The 17996-nt window shown below is 36.8% G+C and overlaps 1 protein-coding gene across 1 annotated transcript in view; it reads left to right on the forward strand.

Moving 5' to 3' along the window:
* The window catches only part of SYNE1 (spectrin repeat containing, nuclear envelope 1), a 570706-nt gene that overhangs the window by 111554 nt on the left and 441156 nt on the right, over positions 1 to 17996 (forward strand). The window contains exon 4 of the mRNA XM_011996807.1: positions 12118 to 12213. Coding sequence (XP_011852197.1) covers positions 12118 to 12213 — 96 coding nt within the window. The remainder of the gene's footprint in view (positions 1 to 12117; positions 12214 to 17996) is intronic.

Raw genomic sequence — 17996 nt, forward strand, 5'->3', positions numbered from 1 at the left:
TACAATTCAAGATGAGATTTGGGTGGGGACACAGCCAAAACATATCACCAAGAACAGGGTGGCAACAGAGAAAACTGAGAACTGGTCAAAGGCCAGTCATTACAATAGTTTGGACATTGTGTTATGGGCAGTGGAAGACATGAAAGAATGTTAGGCAGGAGAATAAAGTGATCATTCTGACCCTGAATATATATATCTCTCTCTCCTGAATTAGAGCAGGAACAAGAAAGACTGAAGACAGAGTGAACTTGCAGTAAGTCAGATGAGAGGTGAGGGCAGCTTGGACTAAAGTAGTGGTGGAGAAATGGAGAAAAGTGTATAGAATGAAAAGGTGTTTAGGAGTGGACTTGATAGAACTGAGTAATTAATTGGAATCTTGGAGGGGAAGGAATCAAGAATGACTTGTAGATTTCTGACTTGAGCAAATGATTAAGATTATTCACAGATATAGGGAATACAAGAGGCTTGGGGGAAAAGCTAGGAAATTCAGTTTAGAAGGAGAAATTAGTCGGTAAAGGTGAACTATTCGATTTGGCAGTTTGGAAGTCATTGGCTACCACTGGGAGTGACCATGTTATAGTAGAAACTAGATTCTAGTGAGCAGATGAGTAAATGAGAGGTAAGGATGTTAGTACACTTCATATATATTACATGTTCATGAGATAGAGTATTAGCTGGTGCAGAACATTGGATTTGGTAAAAGTTTTAAAAAAGGGTGATCTTGAGCCTACATCTGTACAGAAGGGAATGATCAAAAGCTTGTAGAGAAGGAGAGGCTGAAAAAGAAGGCAAGGCATGGAATTCTGAAGGAACAAGGCTCCCGAGGAGGTAGAATGAGAGAAGAAATCAAGAGCAGAGGTGGAGGGTGTAGGTTTGTTCCAGAGCAGAGATATCTCCCCTTCTCTGAGACTAGCATTGGGAATAGGAAAGTGGGTGTGGCTGTGCCTAACTTTGGGATAGGCAGAGAGACGAAGACAGAGTCGGCATGGACTTGAATTTGAAGGAATTCTCACCTAATGACCCCGACAGATGTCTTAGGCCTAACAGCATAGTCCTTGTATAGGCAAAGAAGTTATGTTATGATGAATATATTTAAAATTTGACAGTTAAAAATGCTTCTTTCACATTTTAAAATTTATCTTTAAAAAATTCCTACGTTTTATATAAGATTCATAGACTGTTGTAGTTATTTAGTACTTCAGCCACCCAAATGGTACAATCTTAAAAAACCCTTTGTAAAAAGTTAGATTTTTAAATTAGACATATATAAGCAATCTTGATATTTATATTGATTTTTTCTACTATCAAATGCTTGCAGTTTCATATATTCTCTCATTTTATCAAATAGAATGGAATGTTATATTTTTATTTAAACACCCTTGATTCAATCTTTATGGTATTTGACTGTGAGATAAATAGATTGCTTGTCACTAAGCCCTTTGAGGAAAAATAGATCTCAAATAGCCATGTTTTAGTGTTTCTACAAACGGAGCTTCTTTCCAATATGCAATGAGCAGTCCTTTATCCTTCTGCCAGCCTTAAGTTTATGGAGCCATCAACAAAAGGCACTGAACATTTTAAATACTATCTTTGGGATGAACTCAGGCATGATACGAGCATCTTCTCACTTTTTAGAAAAACTGCAGGAAAAAAAAAAACATTTATAAAACATTATTTAGGTTCCCCATTAATTGCTGGGATTGCCATAACAAAGTACCACATACTGGGTGGCTTAAAAGGAGAAATTTGTTATCTCAGAGTTCTGGAGGCTCGAAGGCCAGGCTCCTTCTAAGTCTCTGGGTAGCTGCATCGTTTCAATCTCTGCCTCTGTGCATGTCTGTGTCCAAATTTCCCCACTGTATGAGGACACTAGTCATACTGGATTAGGACCCATGCTAATGACCTCATTTTTAACTTGATTACCTCTCTAAAGACTCTATTTCCAAATAAGGCCACATTCTGCAGCATTTTGGGGGGTTAAGATTTCAACATATCTCTGGTGAGTAGGCACAATTCAACCTATAACAGATTCCATTAAGAGCACATTTTGTTTTAATACCAAGTTAGATGCATGCTGTCTTTTAAAAGGAACATTTTGGATTTTCCGTGTTTTTTCTAAAAAACAAAAATGCATGCTAATCGTGAATTTAAATGACATCTTTATAGTCATAAAATATTACTTTAGTGGTGGCTTTCATCTTCTTTAGTTGTCTTTCCACCAGCAGTGCTGAAAGATAACATGGAAACATGTTCTGAATAGAATTTTACTCCCATCTGTTTCCTTGTACACACTTTGGTGAGACTATTAATCAGCTCAGACAGGAAGATAAAGAGGCAAAGAGGAAAAGGTAAATGCAGTAATTCACCCCTCAAATAATTTTTTAGTTGTTTTTCTCAAGCTACGATAAGTAGGTGAGATGATGGATATGTTAATTAGCTTGATTTAATCATTTCACATTGTATGCACATACCAAAAGATCATCTTGTATAACAAATAAATGCAATTTTTATTTGTCAACTATATCTTAATAAAGCTAGGGAAAAAAATAAACCCACTTTAATTTGTTAATCCTAAACATTCTAATGAATTAGTTATTTCCAAATATGTAATTGAAACATTGCAAAGGAAAATCCCCATTTCAAAATGAATAGCATTTGTTAATTCATTTATAGAATATATTAGTTTATGGATAACAAAGATCTAGATCTCACAAAGTTTATGCAGATTAATAAACATTTTGCTAATATTAATATTTGTCCAAGTTCCTTCTTTAGAAATATATTATTTTACTCATTTATTTATTTTTTTGACATGGAGTCTTGCTCTGTTGCCCAGGCTGGAGTGCAGTGGCATGGCCTGGGATCACTGCAACCTCATCCTCCCGAGTTCAAGTGATTCTCCTGCCTCAGCCTCCTGAGTAGCTGGGATTACAGGTGCCCACAACCATGCCCAGCTAGTTTTTGTATTTTTAGTAAAGACGAGGTTTTACCATGTTGGCCAGGCTGGTCCTGAACTCCTGACCTCAAATAATTGACCCATCTCAGCCTCCCAAAATGCTGGGATTACAGGTGTAAGCCACCATGCCCAATCAGAAATATATTTTATTTATCATACATTTATTCAATAAATATTTTAAAATGCTGTTTAATAAGCTAGGGAATATTATAGGTGCTGAAAATGTAGCAGTGACCAAAACAGAAAAAAAAAATAATAACCATTTCATTATGAAGTTTATATCTATTATAATGGGGAAGAGAGACAGTAAAGATCAAGAAGCTCTTCTGCTGAACATAGACTGAAAAGAAGCAAGAGCAGAAGGAGGCAGATAAGTTAGAGGTTATCGAAGCCATCCAGCCAAGGTACTGGTGACTTTGAGTAAGATAGTAGCAGTGGAGGTGATGAGAGGTGGTTGGATACTGGAAGAATTTTGAAAATGAAGCCAACAAGATTTGTTGATGGATCAGATATTGAGTGTGAGCAAAAGAGAGGAGTCAAGGGTAACCCCAACTTGTACCAAATAAATAACTTGGAGAATATGCTTCTTTTATACTATATAGTAAAACAAACTTTATTTCATCTGAAAATTGTTAAGAGCTGAGTTTTCCAAGCAGATTTAGAGCTGAGCTGGAGGGCAGTTATTGCCTTTGGTATATTTTTTCAGAATTGAATTAAATAATCGAGGAAGTGGAAAGGATTATGCTATCTGTCACAGGAAACAAAAAAGAATGGGAACGACCCTCCCACGTTTGCTAAGCAGAAGTGGAAAATGATCACAATAGTGCTGTTATAAAGGGAGAGAAAGAGAAGCAGACTACACATACAATTTTTAAATTACTACATCTTGTTTTGAAGATATTGGAAACATTCAATTAGATTTTCTGAATAAAATGACAAAAACTGTTGGACATTAATTTTGTTTGACTACTGTCAGTGGTTTTAATCATGATTTACTTGATCTGGCCCAAGGACATGTTGGCATTCTGTTACATTTTACTGTGAAAGGTTATTTGCCAACCTTTGGGAAGGTCACTTGCTCCATATCTGCTAGTTAGCCTCTCTTCCTTCCCACTCCTCTATATTGCTGTTGTTTAACTTGCTGTTTCTACCCAGAAGATGATCATCAGAGCATGCAAAAACTCCAGACTGGTCCTGGGATGAGAATCTTTCTCCATATACAATCTCTTAGCCTGTGAAATAATTCCTACCTGAAACTTATATAAACCAGAAGTAGTGGTTAATCTGGTTCTAGAAGTTATGGGTCGTTCTGTGCACAGAGGTTTCAAGGGTGCACAGAATGCACATGGAGAGTCAACCCTTGCGTTGGGACCTCCCTACATGCTCTGCAGAAGAAAATTTTGTCACTATCTCAGGTCATGACTCTTCATCCTGTTGAGCAACGCTGACTGTGCTCAATACTGTGTGTGCCTCAACTGAAGTGAATACTTAACTGTGGCATGCGCTGTTCTAAGCATTTTCTGGTTCAGTTTTATTGGTATCACAAGGTACCCAGCAATCTTAAATATTAAGCCATAGGATATGTGTTTAGTATTTTAAAGTATAATGTTGTAGCTTTTTTTGATGATAACATGTTTTGAGAGCTCTTTTCCCAAGAGGAAAAAGCATTTACTAGAAGACTAAAAGTGATTATGGATGATAGCAAATGAGGACCTAGATGGTCCTGGCATGAGACAGGTGATTTTATCATTTTCTTTGTTAAATACTAAATTATTAATACTGAAAATCTACTTTATAGCTGCATGATATTGGTCAATAGGGATTCTAAGATTGCAGAAGGTTTGTAGAAATTTGTACCTCATAAAGTGATGACAGGCTAGTAATATATCAAAGTAGGTTTTTATTCTTCCGCAAAGCAGTCACTATGGAAAATGGTATGTCAATTCTTAAAAAAATAAAATAAAAATAGAATTAACATGTAGTTCAGCAATTCCACTTCGGGGTGTATATCCAAAAGAATTGAAAGCAGGGTCTTGAGGAGACATTAATACTCATGCTCATAGTAGCATTAATCACAATAGCCAGAAAATGGAAACAACCCAGGTGTCCATTGATGGATGAATGGATATAAAATATGTGGTATATCCATATGATGGAATATAATTCAGCCGTTTAAAAGGATGGAATTCTGACACCTGCTACAACACAGATGAACCTTGAAGACATAATACTAAGTGAAATAAGCCAGTCATGAAATGACAGATACTGTGTAATTCTACTTATAAGAGGTATCTGGAGTAGTCAAAATCATTGAAAAGAAAATAGAATGGTAGTTGCCAGGGGCTGAAGGGCAGAGGGAATGGCTAGTTGTTGTTTAACGGGTATAGATTTTCAATTTTGCAAAGTTAAAATGGTGGAGATCAGTTTTACAACAATGTGGAAATATTTAACACTACTGAACTGTATGCTTAAAATGGCTAACGTGGTAAATTTTATATTATGTTATTTTAGCACATTTAAAAATTAAAAAGTTAAACTACATTCAAAAGAGGGATGTCTCAATCCCCAGTAGATGCCTGAAGCCACAGATGGTACTGAACTTGATCACTGTCCACTAGAACACATTTCTGTTCACGTCCTCTACCCACAAATGTAATGCCTTTTCCATCTTAACTAAGCACTTATCATTTACTCTGGCCATAACTTTTGTTAAGGTGTGACAGCCAATTTTCCTTTTTTACAGTTTCACAAATAAAAGATTTATTCTTACCATGGATTTTAGCAATCTCAGATTTTTTTTTTTTCATTTTCTTATTGAGAACTTTCATCTTTTCACTTAAAGGAAGCACTTTAAAGCATCTTGTCGGCATATCCAAATTGCCAGCATCACTACACTTGCACTTTGTGGTCATTGTTAAGTAAAATAAAGATGACTTGAACACAGGCACTGTGATACCGCAGCAGTAGATGTGATAACCTAGACAACTATGAAGTGACAAGCAGGTGGGTCAGGTTGAGTAGACAGCATGAAAACTCCAGGCAAAGGGATGATTCGTGTCCCAGACAGGGACAGTGTAAGATTTCATCACATGGCCGGGCACAGTGGCTCACACCCACAGTGCCAGCACTTCGGGAGGCCAAGGCGGGTGGATCATGAGGTCAGGAGATCGAGACCATCCTGGCTAACACAGTGAAACCCCGTCTCTACTAAAAATACAAAAAAATTAGCCAGGCGTGGTGGCAGGCACCTGTAGTCCCAGCTACTTGGGAGGCTGAGGCAGGAGAATGGCATGAACCTGGGAGGCGGAGGTTGCAGTGAGCCAAGATTGCACCACTGCACTCCAGCCTGGGCAACAGAGCGAGACTCTATCTCAAACAACAACAACAACAACAACAACAACAACAACAAAAGATTTCATCACACTATGCAGAACAGTGTGCAATTTAAAACTTATGAATTGTTTCCTTCTGGAATTTTGTTTAATATTTTTAGACTAGAGTTGACCCTAGGTAATTGAAACTGCACATAAAGGAGGACTATTTTAGTAAAAAAAAAAAAAAAAAAATACAATTAGGTTAGGTTCTTCTGAAAATATGCACTTCCGGTTTACAGAACAAATTTACTTTTGGTCACTTATGTGAGTGGAAGTGGGGAGACACTAACATTTAAGTTGTTACACTCAGAATAGTGTTTACACACTAAGAAATTAGACACATGTCAGTTGTGCCTCATTTTGTTGCAAGTAAATAAAATTAATTTTAGATGATTTAACCAAGAAAAAAGAGCTATTGAAAGGCTACTAGGTGTCTCAAAGTAAAAGAAGGAAAAGCCAACTGGGTAAGACAGACTTAACTCAGCAGGCCTGCGGTGCTCAGACTCTGTGCTCCTCAGAAGGGCCTGTCTTTAAGAATGGACCTTAGCTGGCTTCTGGGAGACAACCTCTGAGCCCTCGGAATATTCTGCCCCAATAGCATGGTTTTCTATGCCTGAGACCTTGAGCCACACTATATTTAGAGTGAACATCAGTTTTTGTGTGTCCTGGGGCCTTGGCTGTGCTGTACCACCTTGATCAGATCTTTTTATGTTAACAGTGTGATTTGGGTTAATACCTTTTTTTTCTGGGGTTGAGGGTGTGGGAGAGAGCTGGAGCTGAGTAGCTGAGGTCAGTCACATGGATATTGCTTGCCTATGTCATAGACCCCCCTCCCCCATAAAAACCCTGGACACTAAGACTTGGGGGAACTTCCCTGGTTGGGAACACTTCACATGGGTTGTCACATGTCATTGCTGGGAAAAATAAGTACATCCTCATGTGACTCCCCTGGGAAGGGAAAGATCACTCACCTCTGAAAGCCTGTGCATCGTTTCTTCTGGACTTCACTGCGTGAATCTTTCTGCTTTGCTGATTATAATCTGTATCTTTTTGTTGTCATAATCTGTAACCATGAGTTCAGTAGCACTTCTGAGTTCTGAGTCCTTCTAGTGAATCATCAAGCCTGAAAGTGTTCTTGGGAACCCCCAACACACTGACTAACCCAGTTGTGAGAAAGACAGAGTCAGAATGGCTCTTGGGACCTCAGCAGCATGACCTGATGACACTAGTCCCTAGGTCACTGCCATGGGACAATGTGACCCCAGACATCTACTGGACCCAAGAGTATCATGGGCCCAGCTCAGGTCACTCACATAACAAGATAGAGTGTCGCACAATTGTGACCACTGGGGGACATCGAGACACAGATGTGACTTGAGCTGGCTTGTGTCCATGCCAGTATATGTTACATATGTTGGTACATATGATGCTTCTCTTATTACTTTTTTAGTCTTTCTTAAATCCACATTTAGAAGTTAATAAAGTTAGTGTTTCTAGTAGAGTAGCAGGCACTTCAGCTGATCAGCCAATACTTTTTCTATTGATAATAAATACAGATTACATTTTTGAGTTTGTGTATTATTCAGGAAAAATTAATGTTAATACCATCATTTTTATACTAAGCTTCCTGTCTAACAAGGTGACTCAAAGTATAAAATCCTGGGCTCTAATCCCAGTCATTTAATGTCTCTGAGATTCAGATTCTTTGCTTTTCAAGAGAGGGTGGTGTTCCCGTAGGTAGTGGCTGTGAATATCAAATAAGATAGCAGGTAGGAGTCCACATAATAGTGCTCAGCACATTTAGATGTTTAACAATATTTTATTCATTTTTTTCTTCTCTTCCTATTTTATTATCTTCCCCCTTTTATCCTTACTTAAACACTTACTAAATTTGAATAATATCTAAGCCATAGAAATATCTACTGAATATTGGAATTCATATGTTATATGTAGTCTATACTAGGACCGTTTTGTCATAATTCCTTTATGCACCAACATTTTTATTTCATATATAATATTTAAACGTGAGAACTTCTGAAATTTTTGTTTCATACTGTATTAGTCCATTTTCACACTGCTATAAAGATATACCCAAGACTGGGTAATATATAAGGAAAGAGGTTTAATTGACTCACAGTTCCACATGGCTGGAGAGGCCTCAGGAAACTTACAATTGTGGCAGAAAGCAAAGAGGAAACAGATGTCTTCTTCACAAGGCGGCAGGAGGGAAGTGAAGTGAGAGCACAGGAAAAACATGCCCCTTTAAAAACCATCAGATCTTGTGAGAATTCACTCACTATCACGAGAACCCATAGGGGAAGCCACCCTCATAATCCAATTCACCTCCCACCACGTTCCTCCCTTGGCATGTGGGGATCATGGGAATTATAATTCGAGATAAGATTTGGGTGATGGGGACACAGAGCTAAACTGTATCACATACTAAATAGTTATTTTGAGTACAATTTTTTCATCAAATTATTCTCTTAATCTTTTTCACCTTCAGAATGTAATTGTTTCTCAGGACATAAAATTGACATGAAGCACAGCAAACATAGCTATCCTCTCATGAATAAAAATATGAAACAGATGGCGGATAAGTGTTTATACATCCTGATGTTAAATACATCCTGATACCTATAGACTGGTAAAGAGACACACACATACACAATGTCAGAGAATGAATTATTTTCCCAAAATATAGGAAATGGTCAGTAAAAGTTACATCAAAGATGACTGTGCCTCCCTACATTTCATAAGGTTCAGGAAGAAATATTTGCTCTCCATTAAGTCCTAAGAGAAAGGGAATGAATCGCATTACATATTATCAAGGGGGCTCCTGTGGCAAAAATAAAGGGGGAGGAGGAGAAACAGAGGAAAGCACGCTGTGAGGCCTGCTCCACTCGTGAGTTAACCAAAGCTGTAACCAGGGAAGGCCAACTCTCCAGCAACAGAGGCCTGTGCGTTTTCCCTGAGTTGATAGACATTTTGAGACCAGGCAACCCTTCTAGAGCCAGAACTTCGAGTTTAAATCTAGTTTGAGGAAAGCTTCTAGAAGGGGTGGCACAGAAGAAAGTACTACTTTCTCTTCTTGTTCACTCCCATCTCCCTCTCCCATCACCAAGTCAGAAGGCCCATTGTTTGAACCACCTTGGATTCAACATGAACATGTCTTGCTTCCATGGAAGAACGTGCTAAATAGGATTGGGAAGGCCAACAGAGAATATAATTTCCTCAAATATTGTACAAAAAAAGAGAGCTTACCACAATTTCCCATTAATAAATAAAGATCATTGTGGTCTTGAAAAGTGCTTGATAGATGTCTATCTGTATTTTCCATTAAGTCAAGATCCAATAAATTATCTGCATCTCTAAGTCTCCTTTTTGACCTTCAACACTGTGACCCAAGTCTTACCAAAGTCACCATATTGGTGGCATAGATATTTGTACATGTGACAGGAGAAATATTTTAGCTGAAAGATTTTCTATTAAAATATTGTTCCAAAAATTAAATGTGAGGTAGTCATCATAGTAAAGTTCCCCTTAATTGATTGTTTGGTGTATATAAACAATACCTTATACAAACTGGGATGGCAAAACTTGTCCAATAATTACTAATTTTTTTTATTCTGGTGTAATAAAGCTGTTTATTGGTTTCACACAATATTTACATTCATTCATTCATTCAATCAATCAGCCAGCAAGCCAGCAATAGATATGAAGTGCCTGCCACATGTTTGACAAAGTTGAGGAGAGGTCGCTTACCTGGATTTAAGAGTCATATATAAACAGAAAAAAAATTGTAAAGAACAAAGGACTCAGGATTGAGTGGTCAATGACCACAGTTAGGAAGAAGAGAGGAGAAAGAAAGAGAAAGGCCTGTGAACTAGGCAGTCTGGTCACAGAGTTTTGGGTAGGAACAGATCAGGGAGAGAATGGTATCGGCAATGTCCCATGCAGAGGGGCCAGTAGGCTGCTGCGCTGTTCAGCTGTTGCTGCTGATCGGAAGGCCAATTCTGGAGCCCTGTGGTGGGAACAGCTGGAGGAAAAAGGAAAGCATGTGCAGCATGAGTAGCAATAGAGGAGGGAAAGAAGAGAGGCAGAAGTGAGGTGAGAGGACATGTTCCTCAAAGTGGCAGACACCTGTGTATTTTTTAAATCAAAACAGATGAAGGCATGCATTTTATCATTTTTGGGTGTAAAATTTCTTGAAATCTTTATTATTTCATGAGAATTCCCTGCTTTCCTTACTTTTTGCATATTTATAACAATGCACGAAAAATTTTATTTGCATTTGCTCACTGAATATATCAAACATTTATGAACTTGTTCCTCATTGTTTTGCCTGATTTAAAGAATTTGGTTACAAGTGGATACTTTGAATGATAGACTGCATTTTTAATGACTGTATATGGCTAAGACAATAATTTTTATTCTTATTGCACCAAATAAGTTTTCTTTGTAATGGCTTCTTTTATTCTGATTAATTTTATTTATGTGCTTAGAATAGAAAGTCACTATTACGTTTTTGCTATATAAGTAAGAAGCAGCGTGAATGATGGAATTTGAAAGAGAATGATCAAAAATGAAAACTCTGTTATTTTTGAACAAGCATTTCACAGCATGAGAACAAAATGTGTTCAACTGTTCATTTTATAACGAGAGAAAAATACATTTTAAATTAGAATTGTACTGCTCAGGCATTATAATTCATGCAGTCGTAAGAGAAATATAATGCTCTACATCAGTTGGTAGAGAAAAAAAGTCACATTTCAACCAAACATTTGGTGTTAAACCTCTTAGAACACATCCTTTTTAAAGAAAGAAAGACAATTGAAAGTCAGGAATTGAGCATTAGGCCTTTAATAAGATTCAGTAAGAATCAGAAAACTATAAAGTTTGAAATCAGATGCTAAATGGAAAACAAATTCTGATTCTGTGCTAAATCAGTGAACACCTCCCCTCTATAGACCATCAACATTGCCACAATGGCTTCTTTACTTTCTCCTGAGCCAAGATAGACCCTAATTCAATGTTTGATGAATTCCAGTATATTAAGTATTTTAATAACCTTCATAAAAAAAAGATGCTCCATGAATTAGATGTGGGCTTTGGCTTATTTTTCCAGCAGCAGTGATGGATTTGCACTGATCTGTCTGTACTCTTGTGCTTATGATATTTTGGGTTCAATGACACACTGAAAGAAGTTTTGCTAGATTCATCAGGCTGTAAAACACAACGTAACAACTAACTAACCCACGGGAAGATTGAACCTGCAACCTTAGCTATGCCAACAGTGCTCCTCCAGCAGATCACTGAACTAATGAGGTTGCTATGGTGAGAATGTCCTATAGAAGGGCTGCACCTTGTTAAGCCCCAGTAGTGTGGCTGGCACAGAGTGAGGCTGAGGTTGGTCCATGCAGCTGTTGCTCTGCTTTTATGTCCCACTGTAATCTCTCTCCTATCTTTTAGGTTGATAGTACCCTTTTTTCCTTGCCTTATCCCACAATATCCTGCCCTTCAAAAATCACTTTCTAGAAAGAAGCTGGTACATACATTAAGGCTCAAGCATTAAATCTTCTGAGTTTTATCTCCACTGGATTGTTTTATTCTCACAGTCATCAAAAGGCAATTGGCAACTCAATCCAAAATAAACAATTAAAGTATATAGAAGCCTCTCCTACAAATTGCACCACCATAAGTAACAAAGGTGAGACAGAGAGAGAGAAAGAGAGAAACAGAGAGGGAAGAGATATTTTCTGCACTTATTCCTCTTTGCTTTTACAGCGGAAACCTCCAATGGTGGTGGATGATCTTTTTGAAGACATGAAAGATGGTGTTAAACTGCTTGCCCTTCTGGAGGTCCTGTCTGGGCAGAAGCTGGTAAGAATTTTTTTATGTTATCATACTTGTCAAATTGTTTCCATTTGGAATTTGGGGACTGTGGGGTTGAGAGTGCTAAGATGTGCTGCCCATCTAAAAGAAAGTTATTTGTTGTGGTGGGTAGTATACTGGAAACACTGGTCTGCTTGCACTTCTACTTCTCGGTGCAAGGAATATATTTCCCTTCTTGTTCTTGCAAATCCCTAGTGCATTTAAAACGCAAAGTTTATAATAACAACCGGACAATTAAGAGTAAAGAACTTCATCAGTAACTTAACATGATTAACCATTGTATCTATATGGTATATAAGAAGCTAGTTGCAAATTACCAAATCCCTCACTTTAAGTGTTTGTCTTCCATTTAGAAAGAAATGTTGGTCCATATCTGTGTATTTATATAGTTGTTTGTTGAAAATTAAGCTGGAAACCAGTGCGGCATTTTTCATATTCTTGTTGACATCATCCATCATCCATCATTTGTAACAAGAACAACCTGTTCAGAGTTGTTTTTATGTGCTGTGGAACCAGCAGAGTGAAAAACAACATTAACAGTGTGCTAGAAAGTGTATTTTCTACATTGTCAAATAATAAAATATTTTTTCTTGCTTATCTCTTTCTCATTTCAGAGTAGTAGAGCAGTAAGTAGTTCATAAACATAAATTATTTATAAATAATGTTTACCATAATTTGGAAAAAGGAATTCAGGAAAAAATCTTCAAGACATTAGATAACACACTAGACACAGAGTCCAAAATTGAAAGTCCCTTTTTTTCTTTATCACTTGTATCTTGGCAATAACGGCACAGTCATTATTACTTGGATAACTAAGTTTTTAAAAGAGGATTTTTACCTCTTTACAATTAATTTCCATTCATTTTGTACAGGGATCCCTCAAATAGCTTTTGTAAGAATTGTTTGTTGAAAAACAAACTGGTAATAATTTTGCATCAGTCATTTATGTAATTGGATTCCCAGGTAGCAGATGCTTCTGGCACCCCATGTCTCATCTCAGCTACATCAGTGGTAGACATTCCCATATACTCTGACAGCGTCTTTCTTCAAGCACTGGTAGTTATCTGTCTGGCTTTCTGCCTCAGGGCTTTTATTAAAGGCACAAGTTGCACAGAGCAGCTTTGAAGTTTTGGGGGGTTAGTGGTACCAAGGGACCCTCAACCAATGGATATGGGAGTCTATGAATAAATGCTCCACCCTAAAATTCTTAGGGTAATTCTGAGACAGGTGATTCTGAGGCATGTTTTACACATGTCTTATAGAGTTCCTGTAGGGTCACCAGTGGGATTGAGTTCCAGTTGCCAATAACAGTAACCCTCAGTAGCACATCCTTTGTTAGCTTTTGCTCCTTCCCCATCTCTCTCTCCACATATCCTTATTCTTGCTACCTGGGATCACCTCCCTAGTAAGCTACATGCACCCAAGAGCTTGTCTCAAGCTCTGCTTTGGAAGAAATCAAGCTAGACATAGATGAACAGGCAATTTGGAATGTGTATAGGCATATGCATGAGCTAAAGATACTAGATAAGCATTAGGATGTGGGAGTTGTTAGACTGAAATACATACTCTCTTGATTACCTGATATAACTGGCCATTTAGATATATCCTCCTGAATTAAGCTATTTTCTTGATGGGTAAAGGAATCTTTATATGAATATTCATGTGGATATTCAAGAAGTTTATGTGTCATTCTAAGTGTCATTACAATCTGCTGTTATACTTGACAGTAGAATACAGTATACAGAAATCTTGATGGGCATTTAACTGCCAGGCTAAATTATTCTAGAAAAAAAGCATATATTTTTGACATGACAATCCTACTACTGTTTTAAGTACCCTACTCATTCAGATATAGTTAGAATTATGGGATCTTAAAGCTAGCAGGAATTTCAGAAAAAAATCTTAGCATTCTCATTTAACAGGTAGGGAAACTGGTGCATAGAACGGCAGTTTCTGATTTAACCTTTATTATTTATTTATATTGAATTCTTCAAGAGTCTGAATTACATAAAATAAAATCATTCTGAAATTATAAATATGCTGTGGCAAATGTTATTTAACTTTTTTTACATGTATATATTATTGTTCAGGACCACACTAAGATGAAGAGCATCATTTAAAGGTCTGAGCATCCTAGGCATTCTTTTAGAGCTTTTCAAAGGGACAATATGGGCAAGAGTGTTTCCCTTAGGAGTGTTAATATTGTTCAGGAATGTAATTGTGCAATAGAACCTTAATGAGAACCCTATACTTAATGTCACAGTTCACATAGGTCAGGATTCTGGATCTGATTATGATCATCTGAGAAATGTGACCAAATGGCTTCACATCCTTTATATTGTGCCAGCATCTTAGGGTAAGAGTGGAATTTCAATATCCTAATACCCTTTAGTAGCCTATTGTGACTCCCTTGTCTGTGATTTTATTTAAGGTATTAGGGAGTTATAAAAAATTACAATTCTTATCCTTGGATTTTTCTACATCCCTTGAATATTATTTGTGAAACATTTGTTCTTTGAATGGATAAGTAATTACTTAGCTGCAATTGCACATAAACATAGGAAAACTAAATTTAACACTGCACTTAAGAGTTGTTTTTAAGAACATGAGGAATTACTATTGAAACATTAGAAACAATAGAAGCAATATGAATAGAGATTAAGGGCTGCAGAGAAACTTCTTTTTTATCTATGTTGTTAACCTTACGAATAGTATTTTTGCAAAAGACTCCTGAACACTTTTCCTTTCAAGAGAAGGGTAATAATCCATTTAGAAATGAATGATGGATGCTCAGAAAATCTTGAGTGTCAGATTTCCCTGCATGTCCACCAGGTGACTCTGTTAGTCATTGATCATATATTTAGAGTAGAACTCAATTCTCCAATGGTATTTGTCATTGTCTAATAATCATTCAACTAACATTCCTAGAGTCCCTATTATGGATAAGGCACTATCTTGTGCCCTCTAAGAAAAACACAGATGAATGAGATATAGTCAGTGCTCTCAAAGAGATTATAGCCTAATAGGGATGATGATAATAATAATAATTATAGGTTAAGTTGTGTGAAAATAGATGCACATATGTGGTGGAATGATACAATAAATGTTTGTGTCTTTCTCACTTAGCAGGATACATCTGAAGAACAAAAACAGGAAGAAAGTATTTGTCCTACTAGATATCAGATCTTATAATGAAGCTATATCACTTTAGACAGTGTGGTCTTTTTACAGAGATGAGCATACTGACAAATACCATAGAGTCCAGAAACAAGCCAAGGCATGATGGAACTTTAGTGTATGTCAAAGGTGGATATCAGATATGGGTGTGCAGAGTGGGGAACTGTTCAATAATTGGAACAGCTCAAAAGAAACCTTACAAGCCAGAAGGGATTGGGGTCCTATCTTTAGCCTCCTGAAACAGAATAATTGTCAACCCAGAATTTTGTATCCAGCAAAACTAAATTTCATAAATGAAGGAGAAATAGTCTTTTCAGACAAAAAAATTCTGAGAGAATTTGTTACTACCAGACCAGTCATACAAGAAATGCTAAAAGGAATTCTAAACCTTGAAACAGAAGGTAGATATGATCCTCTTGAAAGCATAAAACTCACAAGGTCTATAAAACAATAACATAACTAATAAAGTAGGTTACAATCAACATGATGACTGGAACACAACCTCTCATCTCAAACTATTCCAAAAGATTAAGAAAGAGGGAGGGAATCCACCCTAACTCATTCTAAGAAGCCAGGGGCAACCTGATACAAAAACTAGGAAATGACATAACAAAAAAAAATAAACTACAGGTCAATATCCCTGATGAACATAAGCGCAAAGACCCTCAACAAAATACCAGCAAACTGAATCTAACAGCTTATCAAAAGATAATACACCATAATCAAGTGGGTTTCATTGCAGGGATGCAGGGATGGTTTAGCATATGCAAGTCAATAAATGTGATACATCACACAAACAGAATTAAAAACAAAAGCTGTATGGGCATCTCAATAAATGCAGAAAAAGCATTTGATAAAATCTAGCATCTCTTAATGATAAAAAGTCCAACAAACTAGTCATAGAAGGGACATACCTCAAAATAATAAAAGCCATATATGACAGATCCACAGCTAACATCATAGTGAATGGGGAAAGGTTGAAAACATTCCCCTTGAGAACTGGAACAAGACAAGAACGCTCACTTTTACCACTTCTTTTAAATATATTACTGGAAGTCCTAGCCAGAACAATCAGGCAAGAAAATGAAATAAGGGGTATCCAAATTGGAAAAGAGTAAGTCAAACTATCATTTTTTTGCTGATGAAATGATTGGATACCCAGAAAACCCTAAAGACTCCTCTAAAATTCTTAGATTTGGAAAACAAAGTCAATAAAGTCTCAGGTTACAAAAATCAGTGTACACAAGTGAGTAGCACTGCTATACACCAACAGCAACCAAGCCGAGAATAAAATCGGTAATTCGATTCCTTTTACAATAACTGCAAAAAAAAATCTAGGACTATATTTAATCAAGGAGATGAAAGATCTCTACAAAGAGAACTACAAAACACTGCTGAAACAAATCACAGATGACACAAACAAATGGAAACACATACTCAGGGACTGGAAGAATCAATATTGTGAAAATGACAATACTGCCCCAAGAAATCTACAGATTCAATGCAATTACTGTCAAAATACCAACATCATTTTTCACAGAACTAGAAAAAAAAAATTCTAAAATTCACATGGAACCAAAAAAGACCCCAAAGAGCTAAAACAATCCTAAGCACAAAGAACAATCTGAGGCATCACATTATCTGACTTCAAATTATACTACAAGGCTATAGTTACCAACATAGCATGATATGCTGTTATAAAAGTTGATACATAGACCAATGGAACAGAATAGAGAACTAAGAAATAAAGTCAAATACTTAGGATCAAATGATCTTTGACAAAGCATACAAAAACATCAACTGGAGAAAAGACATCCTGTTTAATAAATGGTGCTGGGAAAACTGGATAGTCACATGTAGAAGAATGAAGATGGACCTCTATCACTCACCTTATACAAAAATCAACTCAGGATGGCTCAAATACTTAAATCTAAGACCTGAAACCCCATACAAATTCTAGAAAAAAAAAATTAGAAAAAAGTCTCTGGACATTGGCCTAGGAAAATAATTTTTTACTAAGACCCTAAGAGCAAATGTACAAAAATAAAAATAGATAAATGGACCTAATTAAACTAAAAAGTTTCTGCACAGCAAAAGAAATTATCATCAGAGTAAACAGACAACCCACAGAATGGGAGAAAATATTTGCGAACTATGCATCTGACAAAGGACTAGTGTTTAGAATCTACAAGGAACTAAAACAAATCAGCAAGAAAAAAGACAATACCATCAAAAATTGGGCAAATCACATGAATAGATATTTCTCAAAACAATATACAAATGAGTAATACACATGAAAAAATGCACAACATTACTAATCATCAAGGAAATGCAAATTAAAACCACAATGAGATATCACCTTACCCCTCCAAGAATCGCCATTATTAAAAAGTCAAAAAACAATAGATACTGGCATGGAAGTGGTGTAAAGGGAACGCTTATAAACTGCTGGTGAGAATGTAAATTAAAACAACCTCTATGGAAAAGTGGTATGGTTTCTTGCCGGGCGCGGTGGCTCACGCCTGTAATCCCAGCACTTTGGGAGGCCGAGACGGGCGGATCACAAGGTCAGGAGATCGAGACCATCTTGGCTA

The sequence above is a fragment of the Mandrillus leucophaeus genome, unplaced genomic scaffold, assembly GCF_000951045.1.
Source record: "Mandrillus leucophaeus isolate KB7577 unplaced genomic scaffold, Mleu.le_1.0 Scaffold524, whole genome shotgun sequence".
In the NCBI taxonomy this organism is placed as follows: Eukaryota; Metazoa; Chordata; class Mammalia; order Primates; family Cercopithecidae; genus Mandrillus; species Mandrillus leucophaeus.